General features: G+C 37.1%; 1 protein-coding gene across 1 annotated transcript in view; it reads left to right on the top strand.

Moving 5' to 3' along the window:
• Nucleotides 1-206: 206 nt before the first annotated feature.
• The window catches only part of LOC128878855 (probable chitinase 10), a 71,910-nt gene continuing 58,477 nt past the window's right edge, over nucleotides 207-13,639 (top strand). The window contains exons 1-6 of the mRNA XM_054127434.1: nucleotides 207-642; nucleotides 4,427-4,686; nucleotides 5,767-5,820; nucleotides 5,943-6,559; nucleotides 8,826-9,011; nucleotides 9,249-9,393. Of these exons, the coding sequence (XP_053983409.1) occupies nucleotides 326-642; nucleotides 4,427-4,686; nucleotides 5,767-5,820; nucleotides 5,943-6,559; nucleotides 8,826-9,011; nucleotides 9,249-9,393 (1,579 nt within the window). The 5' untranslated portion in view covers nucleotides 207-325. The remainder of the gene's footprint in view (nucleotides 643-4,426; nucleotides 4,687-5,766; nucleotides 5,821-5,942; nucleotides 6,560-8,825; nucleotides 9,012-9,248; nucleotides 9,394-13,639) is intronic.

Consider the following 13,639-nt stretch of genomic DNA (forward strand, 5'->3'; position numbering starts at 1 on the left):
ATATATAACATACGAAAGTTATGAATATAACGTTCTGTGAAAATTGAAACAGCCTTCAAATATGTTAAATTCATGTCAAAAGTAAAATTTAATGAAAATTTGTATGAATACATAAATCCAATTCGTTATTTATTGAGAATGCTTATAACTCGCTGAAAATTGTTCAGCATAGACCAAGATTTTCAAGATCATCTGGATCTAAATAATATTGAAAACAATGTATGTTATTTCAATCTTTCCATCCCCTATGTTACAGTACACCCTCTGCAATTATAATTTTCTTCCGCTAACTCCTTGACTACTAACGAGTTCCTCGTATGCGTAGATGACTGCTTGGATCCTTCTGTTTCTGGTGGGTCTGTCGACGGCAGGACCGTCTTATCGAGTATCAGTTCACGAATTGCTACCACCGCCGCCATGGGATTCCAGTCAAACGGAAGCAGACGCTAAGACGATCAGTGTTCTTTCATTCCAAAGAGGCGCTGTCGAGAGTCCACCTATGATCGACAATTCGATAGAACAACCAATCACCCACGAAGAATACGGATCGCAGAGATACCCTCTGCGCGACGCTGTCGAGGCGTTACCTTCGAATGCCATAGACATTCATGGCGGCAATCTGCCTCTGCAAGATATCAGGGAGTCTGTATTTACGAATAACGTTGTCAGTCTGTTACGTATTCCGTACTGACACAGTATAAGTACAACCAGTAGCGTCACTTGGCTAAAGTACCGTCCGCAAATGTGCATACCAAGAACATGGCGACGACGCTGTTTCCTATATTGTACACTAGATGGCACTAATAGTAACCGAGATGTGGGGAGAGCTTAGGTGTCTACCAAGAAACAGAAAGCTACGAGTTTTGTTTTCGGAGAATTATACTTTATTTTTTATGCTGTCTATGCGACACGTTCAGACGCGTTCCTTTGAATGCTGGAGAAGCAAGCTCTTTTTTGTCCGTTATAAAAAGGAGAGGGGACGCCACTTAAAACTAAAGTTACCAACTAAGTAACAAAAACTTACTAGCTAACTAACCATGAAGGCTGTATAAGGAGTTACAGCTGTGTAGTCTAGAAGTCTTATCAAAATCCCGAGCTTGAAGTTATGAATATTTCTACCACTCGCGGCGCTAGTGCGCACAGACTACGATATATATATGTCATATGTGTATGTATTATCATATATACGATGTATATACGATATATATATGATATATATATGATGATACGATATATATATGATATATATATGTTGATACGATATATATATGATAATACATACACATATGACATATATATATCGTAGTCTGTCCGCACTAGCGCCGCGAGTGGTAGAAATATTTATAACTTAAGGGTGCGCAGGACCCAGAGCCAAACTCCGAGTTGACTTCAGCGACAGTTGCGGAAAAAGTAGGAAACTCCGGGACAAGGACAAAGAGGGCGATACAAAAATTGCAGGAGAGGCGAGGACAAGGCGGTTAGGCTAGCATGATTTTTTTTCCAGGATATTGAAGTAAAGAAACAATATTTTCTAATAATTCTGGTTTTAATATATTCGTTACACTTTGGCGGATGCGACTCCAAGGCTTGATTTTGCAATTTCGGCCTTAAAACTTTATAAGCAATAAAAGTATGTTTGTTATCTTCATTTTATTGTTTATAAAGTTTGAAGGCCGAAATTGCAAAATCAGGCCTTGGAGTCGCATCCGCCAAAGTGTAACGAATATATTAAAACCAGAATTATTAGAAAATATTGCTTCTTTGCTTCAATATCCTGGAAAAAAAATCATGCTAGCCTAATCGTCCTGTCCTCGCCTCTCCTGCAATTTTTGTATCGCCCTCTCTGTCCTTGTCCCGGAGTTTCCTGCTTTTTCCGCAACTGTCGCTGAAATCAATTCGGAGTTTGGCTCTGGGTCCTGCGCACCAGATTTTGATGACAGTTTTCTAGTAACTTTCGTATGGAGTTAGATCTACAGTCTTCATACAACTAACCTATAGTGCTGCGGTCCGATCTAGGGACCTTTCCGCCACAGACATGTGGCGGATCAGAGTCCTACCTTACCGACGAAGCCCTCTGTCTCTCATCGGAGGAAACAAAAATAGTTAATAATTCCACCACGCGTAGAAGAAACGCTTTTGTACTCCCAAACAATAAATTGTTTGTTCTGTTAACCTTTTGAGTGAGTTAATTAATTATTGGCGAAACCGAGTAGTCATACGACACCACGCGCAGCGTCACACGTCGATTCAATTTATTGCGCAACGTCACAGTAACATACTGTGGGAGCGTGGTTACGTGTGGTGTGTTGTTTCATTCTATTTCGTTGACGTTCCTCTGCGTAATATTATTTATTGAATATCTTTGAGTATTTCGCTAACCTTTACAGTCAGCACTTATGTTCAGTGTTTTATACATATCGTTTGCAACTGCCTTTCTTTTTCTCTCAGTTTAAATATGCGCGCGGTGCATACCAGGAACATGGCGGACCTTGGACACCATTAAAGGTGCCGTCACAAAGTGACGCTACCGGTTGTATCTATACTGTGGTATTGATGAGACCAATCCTTTAACAGTCATAACAAATATCGTCGGTCGATATTATTGTGCAATATCAATAATTAACAATGACATCGACTGTCTGAGAATGATATTATGGATCGAAGGATAAGTGTTTAACATAGTAGTCTCTCGATTTTGCAACTCAATAAGGGCGAAAGTTAATCACTAAGCTGTGGATATTTAGGTAAATTCATATTTTAGCAGATATAAAAATAATTGAAACTTAAATGGAACTATATGCACGGTATTGTTCATATTTTATACAGGGTGTCCCAACAATTTTGTAACACATTGAAAGAGGTAGTTCGGGAGGTGATTTAAAACAACTTTTTCCTTAGCGAAAATGTTGTCCGAGACTTCGTTAAGGAGATATTAACAGAAAACCATCCCGACCAATCAGAACGCGCGTATACCGGTGGACCTAATTTTAGTAATTTTCATACAAATCTAATAACTTTTTGCCATACAAGTCGGCCATATTGGATCCGGCATTTCGATTATGTAAATTTTGATTACAGATTCGTAATTAGCGGGCCGAAAAACCCCAATATACACAGTTTCATACAAATCAAAACATTTCTTATATTTTGTCCGGGTTTTCAAAATTTTAAAAATCAAAATGGCGGATCCAATATGGCCGACTTATATGCCAAAAAATTCGTAAATTTGAATGAAATTTGGTATACTGGGGTTTTTTAGTTCGCTAATTATGAATTTGTAATCAAAATTTAAAAAAGCGAAATGGCGGATCTAATATGGCCGACTTGTATGCCAAAAAGTTATTAGATTTGTATGAAAATTACTAAAATTAGGTGCACCGGGGTACTCGCGCTCTGATTGGTCGGGTTTTCTGTTAATATCTCCTTAACGAAGCCTCGCACAATATTTTCGCTAAGGAAATTGTTGGTTTTAATCAGCTCCTGAACCACTTCTTTGAAGGTGTTACAACATTTTTGGGACACCCTGTATATTTTTGCATTTGAAGACATTCTCATACATATTGGATTATTCCATGCCAACTCGGACACTTTTTGAAGTGACATCTCAGATTTTTACGAAATTTGTATAGGTTGCAGTATTTAGTGATATTCGAACGTATCTCAAAGGATTTTAAAAAATTTTAGAAAATTGTCGATTTTATAGCCGTTCAAAGTTTTACCTTCTTTTTCAAAAAAATATAGCTATTGAACTAGACAACGGATGAAAATGACCTTTCACGTGCTTATAGTGAAGTCATGGAAGTATCAAATAAAAATTATTTCAGAACAAAAAAAAGTTTTTTGAACCATTTTTTTTTAATTTTTTTAAACACATTCCTTGATTTTATACCGGGGATGTATTTAAAAATCTGAAAAAAAAATGAGTTTATAGCCCTATTTTTCCTCTTTCTGGTGATACTTGTAAAAAGATGGGCAAATTCAAATTGTCCGAATGAAAATTGATTCAAGGGAACGCTACATTACCGTTTTTGGTGTAATATCTTGGATTTTTCTGATCTTTAGATATGTCGTAGTCTTTAGTGGAATTTGAACGTATGTCGAAGGATTTGTAAAAAAATTTTTTAAATTTGTCGCTTTTGTTTTGAAAGTTTGGAAAGAGTCAAAACAGTTGTAAAAACGGCAATTTTCAAAATTTTTGAAAATCCTTCAAGATACGTGCAAACATTGCTGAAGAACACAACATATCCAAATTTCGTGAAAATTCAAGGTGTTACTTCAAAAAAGTGTTCGATTTCGTGTGAAATGTCTCTTTTATCAGAATGGTCTGTTTTCGCGACGGTGATCAAAATCAGTACAGCCTATGGAACAGTCTGACGTGTCTAATCAAAATCGTTCATCGAGTAATTGATAATATAACGTTGTACAGACCCGAGGGTCGCCTGCCCTTGAGGGATGCGGTAGAGCACCGAGAGAATCCTCCCTTTTTCGACAACGTCGATTACGAATCCATCTGGATAGAACCTCTGGCACCGCCGACCCTCACTAGGACACAGCAGATCATCGATCCAAAAGTGATTTGCCATTTAAACTCCAGCGCGGTTCACAGGATAGAGCCATTCTCATTCTTTCCTCAGTCGGTGCCAGACCACAAGTGCACCCATTTAATATACAATGCTGCAACGTTAGGTACGTAGCTACTAATGTAACCAGAAACATTGTAAATAGAGCAGAGGAGACGTAGGTGTACCTGTAAGTGGAAATGTCTCGCCATTAGAAAGAAAAGGAACACCGCGGTACCCTATCTATCTCTGTCTACTAAAGCATGCACTGTAAAACTCAGTCTATCATTGGCTATTGAGTTAACTCTATACAAGGTGTCCCCAAAATGTTGGTGGTCCTTGACAGGGGTGGTTCGGGGGATTATTTGAAACAACTTTTTCTTTAACGAAAATGTTGTCCGAGGCTTCGTTAAGGAGATATTAACAAAAAACTCCGACCAATCAGAGCGCGAGTATGGCAGTGCACCTAATTTTAATCATTTTCATACAAATCTACTAACTTTTTGGCATGCAAGTCGGCCATATTGGATCCGCCATTTCGATTTTTTGAATTTCGATTACAGATTCGTAATTATCGAACTAGAAAACCCCAGTATACCAAATTTAATCCAAATTTAAGAACTTTTTGGCATACAAATCGGCCATATTGGATCCGCCATTTTGATTTTTGAAATTTTAAAAACTCGGACAAAATATAAGAAATGTTCTGATTTGTATGAAACTTCGTATACCGGTGTTTTTCAACCCTCTAATTATGAATCTGTAATCAAAATTTAAAAAATTGAAATGGCGGATCCAATATGGCCGACCTGTATGCCAAAAAATTCTTAAATTTGAATGAAATTTGGTATACAGGGGTTTTTTAGAAGCTTCGTTTGAGGGATACTAAAAAATACCAAAACATTAAGAAAATCAATTTAAAAAATTTTGTTGATTCGTCAGATTTGGCGTAGAATGCTGCATATACTTTTATATAGGCACCCTATCATATGTATATATATAGAAACAAAAAATATATATATTTATTTGTTTGTTTGTTTGTTTGTTTGTTTATTTGTTTGTTTATTTGTTTATTTGTTTGTTTGTTTGTTTGTTTAGTTAGTTAGTTAGTTAGTTAGTTAGTTAGTTAGTTAGTTAGTTAGTTATTTAAACGGTTAGTAACCTTTCTATTAGATAAGTTGTGACAACCGTACATTTTGATTTTCAGACCCAGAGAAACTAGTCATCGTTTCGAGGGATCCTGAATACGACGAGATTAAAGGTAAATTAATCATAATTGAGTTACACCGAAAGACATAAAAATCAACGAAAGACAGTACCAGTGCGGCGAACGTAAAAATGCCAGCAGTCAGTTCCGTTAATTTATTGGAACAATTTGAACAGGTGGATACAAAGCGGTAACGGGACACCGATCGAGGGACCCAGCTTTACGTGTATTGATTTCTATCGCACCTCCGAACAGAGGAAAACTGTTCACCGAGGCGACCAAGAACCACTGCACTCTTTACTGCGACAAGCTGGCCAAGTCAGTGCTGAGGTTTCTTAAGGAACACGACTTGGATGGAGTAGAGATCGACTGGGAGAGCTCGTCAGAGCATTCGAGCGACTTGAAATTGCTGCTGAAAGCCTTGAAGAAGTCGCTAGTCGATCACGAATACATCCTTGCAGTGGCTCAGAGGCCCGAGGACCTCGTGGATCCAGAGATAACTTCCATCGCTGATTTAGTCCTTCTGCGAGCGTGGAGGGAGAGTCCACCGTTCAGGAGGGAGAAATTAGCCCTTCATCCAGCGCCTTTGAAGTACGTCGCACGAGCCACAAATAAGTGGATCGATCGAGTTCCACGAGAGCAAAGATTAAAGATCGTTCTTGGCCTACCCATCTTCGGCCAGGGTTACACGCTCAAGTTTGGAAACTTCACCGACACTGGCGCGCCCATCGTCGGACCAGGCATAGAGGATATTTATGCTAGGCAAATTAATGGGAGACAAGCTTATTACGAAGTAAGTATTATTTGTTTTTTAATGTTGAACAAGCATTCCATTTATTTGCGCGTAGAATCGTAGAATAAGGGTATTCGGTTTTTGTTTATCATTTGAGACAGATCTAGAAGTAAAATTTAACTTGAGTTTGATTTATGTAAGTGCGTGACTGTCACTTCAGTTAATGCACTAAACCCATACATCATATTGTAATCTTTTAATTGCTCGCGGTTGCCACGATGGCGTTCGAGCTTTGGTGGCGTTCGCCCGTATGTGCCGACGAGTTTGTCGAAGGACCACCTTCGTCAGAAGGAAATGAAAATAGACAATTTGTGATGCACAAAATTTATTTTAATAGGCCCCATACACGATACGATCTGTTGTACAACATGTCGTACGATACGACGTACGACCAACCGCTTCGACGGACCCTTCGACCGTATGAATAGGATTCCATTGTCTGTGGTGGGTTCCCGTACGACGGTACGATCCGTTGTACAACGCGTTGTACAATATGTTGTACGGTACGTCGTACGACTAACCGCTTCGATGGACCCTTCGACCGTATGAAGGGGATTCCATTGTCTGTGGTGGGTTCCCGTACGACGGTACGATCTGTTGTACAACGCGTTGATCAACACGTTGTACAATACGTCGTACAACCACCCGCTTCGACGAGACATCAGGAATCTACTGAATTTGTTTTCGCAAAGTTCTGATCAAAATTGCGGAGATTGGTATTTTCATTTCTTAACGGCTGGTTGTGGCCGTACGGTCGGTCGTACGACGCGTCGTATGATGTGTTGTACAACATGTTATACAACAAATCGTATCGTGTATGGGGTGTTTAACTGATTTGTCGCGAGGTACAATGTGCTACACCGCAACTTGGTGTTACTGCGTCTATGTAACTATGATTGTTACTAAAAATCGAGTGTTGAATCTTCTACATATAATGTCAAATGATTAATTATGTTCCCATTTGAAAACATTTTTGAATTTCTTAATGTTTATGACAATTGTTACTGCAAAATTCACATTTAATTGCACATATATTCCTGATGATCCCACTTGCAACTATGCAGGATGTTCGAAAAATGTTGGAGGTCCTTGAAAGGATTGGTTCCGGGGATGATTTGAAACAACTTTTTCCTTAGCGAAAATGTTGTCCGAGGCTTCGTTAGGGAGATATTAACAGAAAACCTCGACCAATCAGTGCGCGCGTATACCAGAGCACCTAATTTTAGTAATTTTCATACAAATCTAATAACTTTTCGGCATACAAGTCGGCCATATTGGATCCGCCATTTCGATTTTTAAAATTTTGATTACAGATTCATAATTAGAGGGTCGAAAAACACCGGTATACGAAGTTTCATACAAATCAGAACATTCCTTATATTTTGTCTGGGTTTTCAAAATTTTTAAAATCAAAATGGCGGATCCAATATGTCCGACTTGCATGCCAAAAAGTTCTTAAACTTAAATGAAATTTGGTATACTGGGGTTTTCTAGTTCGCTAATTACGAATCTGTAATCAAAATTCAAAAAATCGAAGTGGCGGATCCAATATAGCCGACTTGCATGCTAAAAAGTTCTAAAATTTGAATGAAATTTGGTATACTGGGGTGTTTTAGTTCGCTAATTACGAATCTGTAATCAAAATTTAAAAAATCAAAATGGCGGATCCAATATGGCGACTTGTGTGCCAAAAAGTTATTAGATTTGTATGAAAATTATTAAAATTAGGTGCACCGCCATACTCGCGCTCTGATTGGTCGGGGTTTTCTGTTAATATATCCTGAACGAAGCCTCGGACAACATTTTCGCTAAGGAAAAAGTTGTTTCAAATCACCCCCCGAACCAACCCTTTCAAGGACCTCCAACGTTTTTGGGACACCCTGTATAGTTGCTGCTACTAGCTGCATATTCGCATGGTACAGCACCTAAGCGCGTAACACTTAGATATGAAAGTATTTTTATTATGTTTGCATTGTACAAATCATTTTCGGAATCTAAGCAAACTGTATTCGGAAAGATTCGTCTTTCTTGTGTAACATTTAACAAATATTGCAATCTTTGGAGGCTTGTATTTTTTAAACAACTATAGTACTGGATAAATAATTACTTAAATTCCCCCAAATTTCAGGTAGACTGCGTCATATTTTAATTTTTATCAAAGTGTCTGACATCAGACACAAGTGAGCGATACGACGTGGAATGATCGTACAATTTATATCGTTATAAAGATCATGTATTTGACTTTTTTTGTCACGGTTAATTCAAGGTCTGCGAAAAACTAGAAGACGGACAATGGATTTCTGGCAGAGACGAGGAGGGACCCTATATAAAACGCGGAGATCAATGGATCGGTTACGAGGATCCTCTGGCGGTGAAAATCAAAGTGGCTTATGTTCGATCGACCGGGCTAGGCGGAGTTTCTTTGTGGTCGATGGATTTGGATGATTTCCAGGTGATTTCCAAATTTCTGAGCATCTAACGATCGACACAATAATTCCGCTTTCAAGTGACAAACTCGGAACTGTCAATTTTGTCCGGGTTCTCAAAATTTTTAAAATCAAAATGGCGGATCCAATATGGCCGACTTGTATGCCAAAAAGTTCTTAAATTTGAACGAAATTTGGTATACTCGGGCTTTTTACCTTGTATATGTAAATAAAACAAAATATTGCGCATACCGTACTTTCAGGGTATTTGTGGAAATCCTTGGCCCATGCTAAACGCTGCAACCGAATCGATAGGACTACACGACGAAGAGGAGGTGAAGAAATGTTCTACCGAGGGTGTCTATAGCGATCCTGACAACTGCTCTGGATTCTACGCTTGCCATGAAGGTAGTGCCGATAGGAACGTTGACTTTTCTCTATCGTATCCTCTCTATAAAATTAGTTACAATTTCACAATGTTGTTCTCATACAAAAAATTCAGTATGATGGTTACATGTAGATTCATAGCATAAAATAAAAGAGACAAGTTTCTCTATAACATAATATAATATAATATATAATAGATGTGATCCTTCATTTAATTTTTTTGTTAAATTACCCTGTGAGTTTAAAGTTTAAGTATGTCGTACGCCACAGAAGTTAAATAGGTACACAATGAAGAAAAATAATGGTAAACACATAAAGGCCTATTTTCAGCAGGACAAAAGTACTGGCATACTTACAGTGGGTGTAGAATGTATTCGTACACCGATCAATTTCCTAAAAAACTTTTGTGCCAAATTGTAGTTTCTTAACTTCTTTTTTTATAATCGATCATATTTTACATATTCTCGGAAGTCTCTAAGATAGATATAGTCCAAACAACATTTACTAGTCAATATAATTTGTGATGTTAACAAAAAATGCGAAAAGTGGGTAAAAGTATAGAAGCAATAAGTATTTGTACGATTCTTATGACGAACCATTTAAAGTAGAGTTTGTAAAGTAAACACATTAGTTTATTGCTCCGTACGAATTAGAAAACATCAAATTTCCAGTAAAGTACTTTTAAAAATGGCTCTAATAGAGGAATGGAAAAAGATCCCACTTCGAATAACTAATAATTTAGTTAGTTTAATGGTTACATTAGAAGAGTTACAATAATTATAAAATCAAAAGGAAATCCCATGAAGGAAGTATCATATACTTATAAATTAATGTAAATTTCTTTTTTTTAATGAAGTTTTAAAAATTAAACAGTTGTGCGAATACTTATTACTTCAATATTTCTATCGATTAATTGTTTTTTTTTCTTGTTATTTTTGCAACTTACATAAATAGCTATTTTTTTGTAATCTATCTATTCTAGAGATTCCCGAGAATATGTAGAATGTCATTGTTTATAAAAAATAAGTTAATAAATTACAATTTTACATAGTTTTTTTGGAAATTGATCGGTGTACGAGTACTTTCTACACCCACTGTATAAACTTTGTTGCTATGTAAGAGTTAGGTGCGATCCTCTTCCTTTTGGTATTGCGCGCTGTTTTCCCTCTCAAGGATAGTTCTGTCGGCTGCCGCTAGGCCACGCTATCGCGCGGCGCTCTCTCGCTAGCGAAAGTGGGGAGTGCCGCGCCTAAGTATCGCTGCCGCGACGCCCTACGGGCAGAACGCCTGAACGTGTATTACGTGTACACACTCCAATTAGAGGTGTGCGGGATCCCGTAATCTCGGGATCGGGAAGGGACGGAAAAGTTCGAGCGGGATCGAGCAAGGTCCCGATAGACGTACTCTGCTTGGAATCTCGAGACTCTCGATTCTAGTTACTGGTGTGTGATCTTAGATCATTCGAGTCTTGGGATCTCGAACTTCTTGATGGAACGGGAAGTTCGAAGAGGATAGTTGATGACAGGACTTATTTGTTAGATAAATAATTAATATCTGGTGATAGATTATGTTCACTTTGATAATGTTGTTAAACGTATGTATTAAGTGCTTTAACTTTGTTCTATATACAAGTTATATATTAATTATTTATATAACAAATAAATCCTGTCATCAACTATCCTCTTCGAACTTCCCGTTTCATCAAGAAGTTCGAGATCCCAAGACTCGGATGATCTAAGATCACACACCAGTAACTAGAATCGAGAGTCTCGAGATTCCGAGCAGAGTACGTCTATCGGGACCTTGCCCGATCCCGCCCGAACTTTTCCGTCCCGTCCCGAAGCTCGGGATCCCGGGACTCGGGCGATCTTGCACCCCTCTCTAACTCGAGTACAAAATATCATCAAAACCTTGACCTTGCCTGGCCACGCCAAGCATTTGACTTCCAGGCCACGGACATCTAGGGAAATGTCTAAACAGTCTCAGTTTGTGGTTGATACACTATTTAGCTTCTTCATTTCACCGCCAAAGTGCGGAGAAGTCAGTTTACATGAGTTGTCACTAGGGTTTGAACGTCTGCACTGTTGAACTCAGCATTTTAGCTGCGCATAGTTGGAAACCACCGAATTATACATTGTGTTACACAGTGTCGCCTTTGCACTTTATTGAAAAGGTCTTTCATGTACTGGCAGCTCATTTTGATTTCACATCTTTTTCTACTTTCTTGTACTTTTTTATGGGGATCTTTTATTTGTCTATGATAACTCCTTGAGTCCTCCACTTTTTCATGTACTTGGTGTAATTTGTTTACTTTTTTGAAGTTTTTTATGGGGATCTCACTTCTTTTTACAAAGATAATTTGTATAGTGAATGACTTCAAATAATAGAAAATGGGAGATCAGTTTGAATTCTTTAAGGTTTCAAAAGTACGTGGAACGCATTGCAGGAAGTCTCATTGCAAGAAATTTATTAAAGAAAAAATGTAATCACTTTATCAGTAACATTTAAATTTTTGGGAACAAGACTTTCTGTCATGTGTCGTGCGTACTTTTGAGGATTTAAAGAACTAAATCTGACCTTTCTTTTTCTATATTATTGTAATACAATAAATTGTGCGTTATCAATAGTGGATTTCTTTTTTCATTTCTCGATTTATCTTTAACATTCGAATTTCTTGCCACAAGACTTTCTGCCACGCTGTCTGCGTTACTTCTGAACTTTATTCTAATACAATAAATTATGCGTTATAAATAGTTGATTTCTTTTTTTCATTTCTCGCTTCATCTTTAACATTTAAATTTCTTGCAGTGAGACATCCTGCCATGCATTCTGTATACTTTTGGAAACTTAAAGGACTGAAGCTGGTCTCTTTCCTATATCTGGCTTTAGACACATTATGTATATTGTAGACTCTATGCTTACGATAATAAAAGACAAATGTATTTTTATTTCAAGCTCTACATTAATTTGCAAGTAAAATAAGGTTTGTATGTGTTATTTACAAATAAAATTAATGTCATATGAATAATGCACAACTTATTATATTACAATACCAGATTCAGACTCTTAAGTTTTCAAAAGCACACAGAACGCAAGGCAGAAAGTCTTGTTGTAACAAACTTACATGTTAAAAATGAAGTATGAAATGAGAAAAAAGGTCTACACTATTTCTAACCCACAATTTATTATATTATAATACCAGTTACAGTAATAAACAATTGCTGTATAATTTAAACTATTTAAACTATTGAGGTACAAACGAAACGAAAAGCGGTACAAACGATTCTAAAGAATAGGGAAAAAACAGATTTCAAAAATCTCAATGTTGGGTGCTGACCATTTTTTGAATTTTTTTTAAATATTAATTGATGAAGGTACAAACGAAACTATTGGTGGTACAATCAAGTACAAACGAAATGCTATTATTTTCTATAAAAAAAATTAATTTTTGAAAAGTTGGTCAAGTAAACAACCGCCTTTTCGCGAATTATTTTTTAAAAGTGCGTAATATATATTTATTTACAACTAATTACTTGTTATTTTGTACCATCTAGATAATCTATATAATTTTTTTTAAGTAAAAATATTCATAAATGAATGAACAGCAGCTGTTTGAAGTTGGCTTCTCGAAAATGCACCGTGCAACGCGCAGATCACTCTAATTATTTGAAATAAGAAATCCACCAATTTTTCGTTAAAATATAGTAACACGCTTTGCATCAACCTAGATTTAAAAAAAAAACATTTTAAATTTAAAATTTCACGTCACGTTAAAAAAATTTTGTTATAAAAAAATGATTAAAAACATTGTTTATTTCAATTTTTATAAAAACCTTCAGGTTGATGCAAAGGAGGATGGTTTAAGGAATATTTTGTGCCAAGTTTCATAGCAATCGGCTGAGAAATCTCTAAGCTACATTGCACGGCACGCGAAATTTTGTGTTTTGAGAAAATTGCGTTTAAAGTTTCCGGGTCTAAAAATAGTCCTTCGTGTATCGTTCGGAGTGCATCACTTTAATGACTGTAGGTACACTTAGACTTCGAAGTTTTAGCTGAAATGGTCGGAGCACATTCTCCAAATAGTAAACTAATTTTCTAAACAAAAAGAAAAGGTCAAAATTTTGAATTTTACTTGACCCTCCCCCCTTAAATTGGGATCCGATCTGGTCTAACCACGTACGGCTGCAGGCCCTCGCTCCACTTCTGAATATCGGCTCACTTACTACTCTTTCAAATCTGCTCCGATTTGACAACGAAAGCGTGATTC

Source organism: Hylaeus volcanicus, chromosome 6 (genome assembly GCF_026283585.1).
Source record: "Hylaeus volcanicus isolate JK05 chromosome 6, UHH_iyHylVolc1.0_haploid, whole genome shotgun sequence".
Classification (NCBI taxonomy): Eukaryota; Metazoa; Arthropoda; class Insecta; order Hymenoptera; family Colletidae; genus Hylaeus; species Hylaeus volcanicus.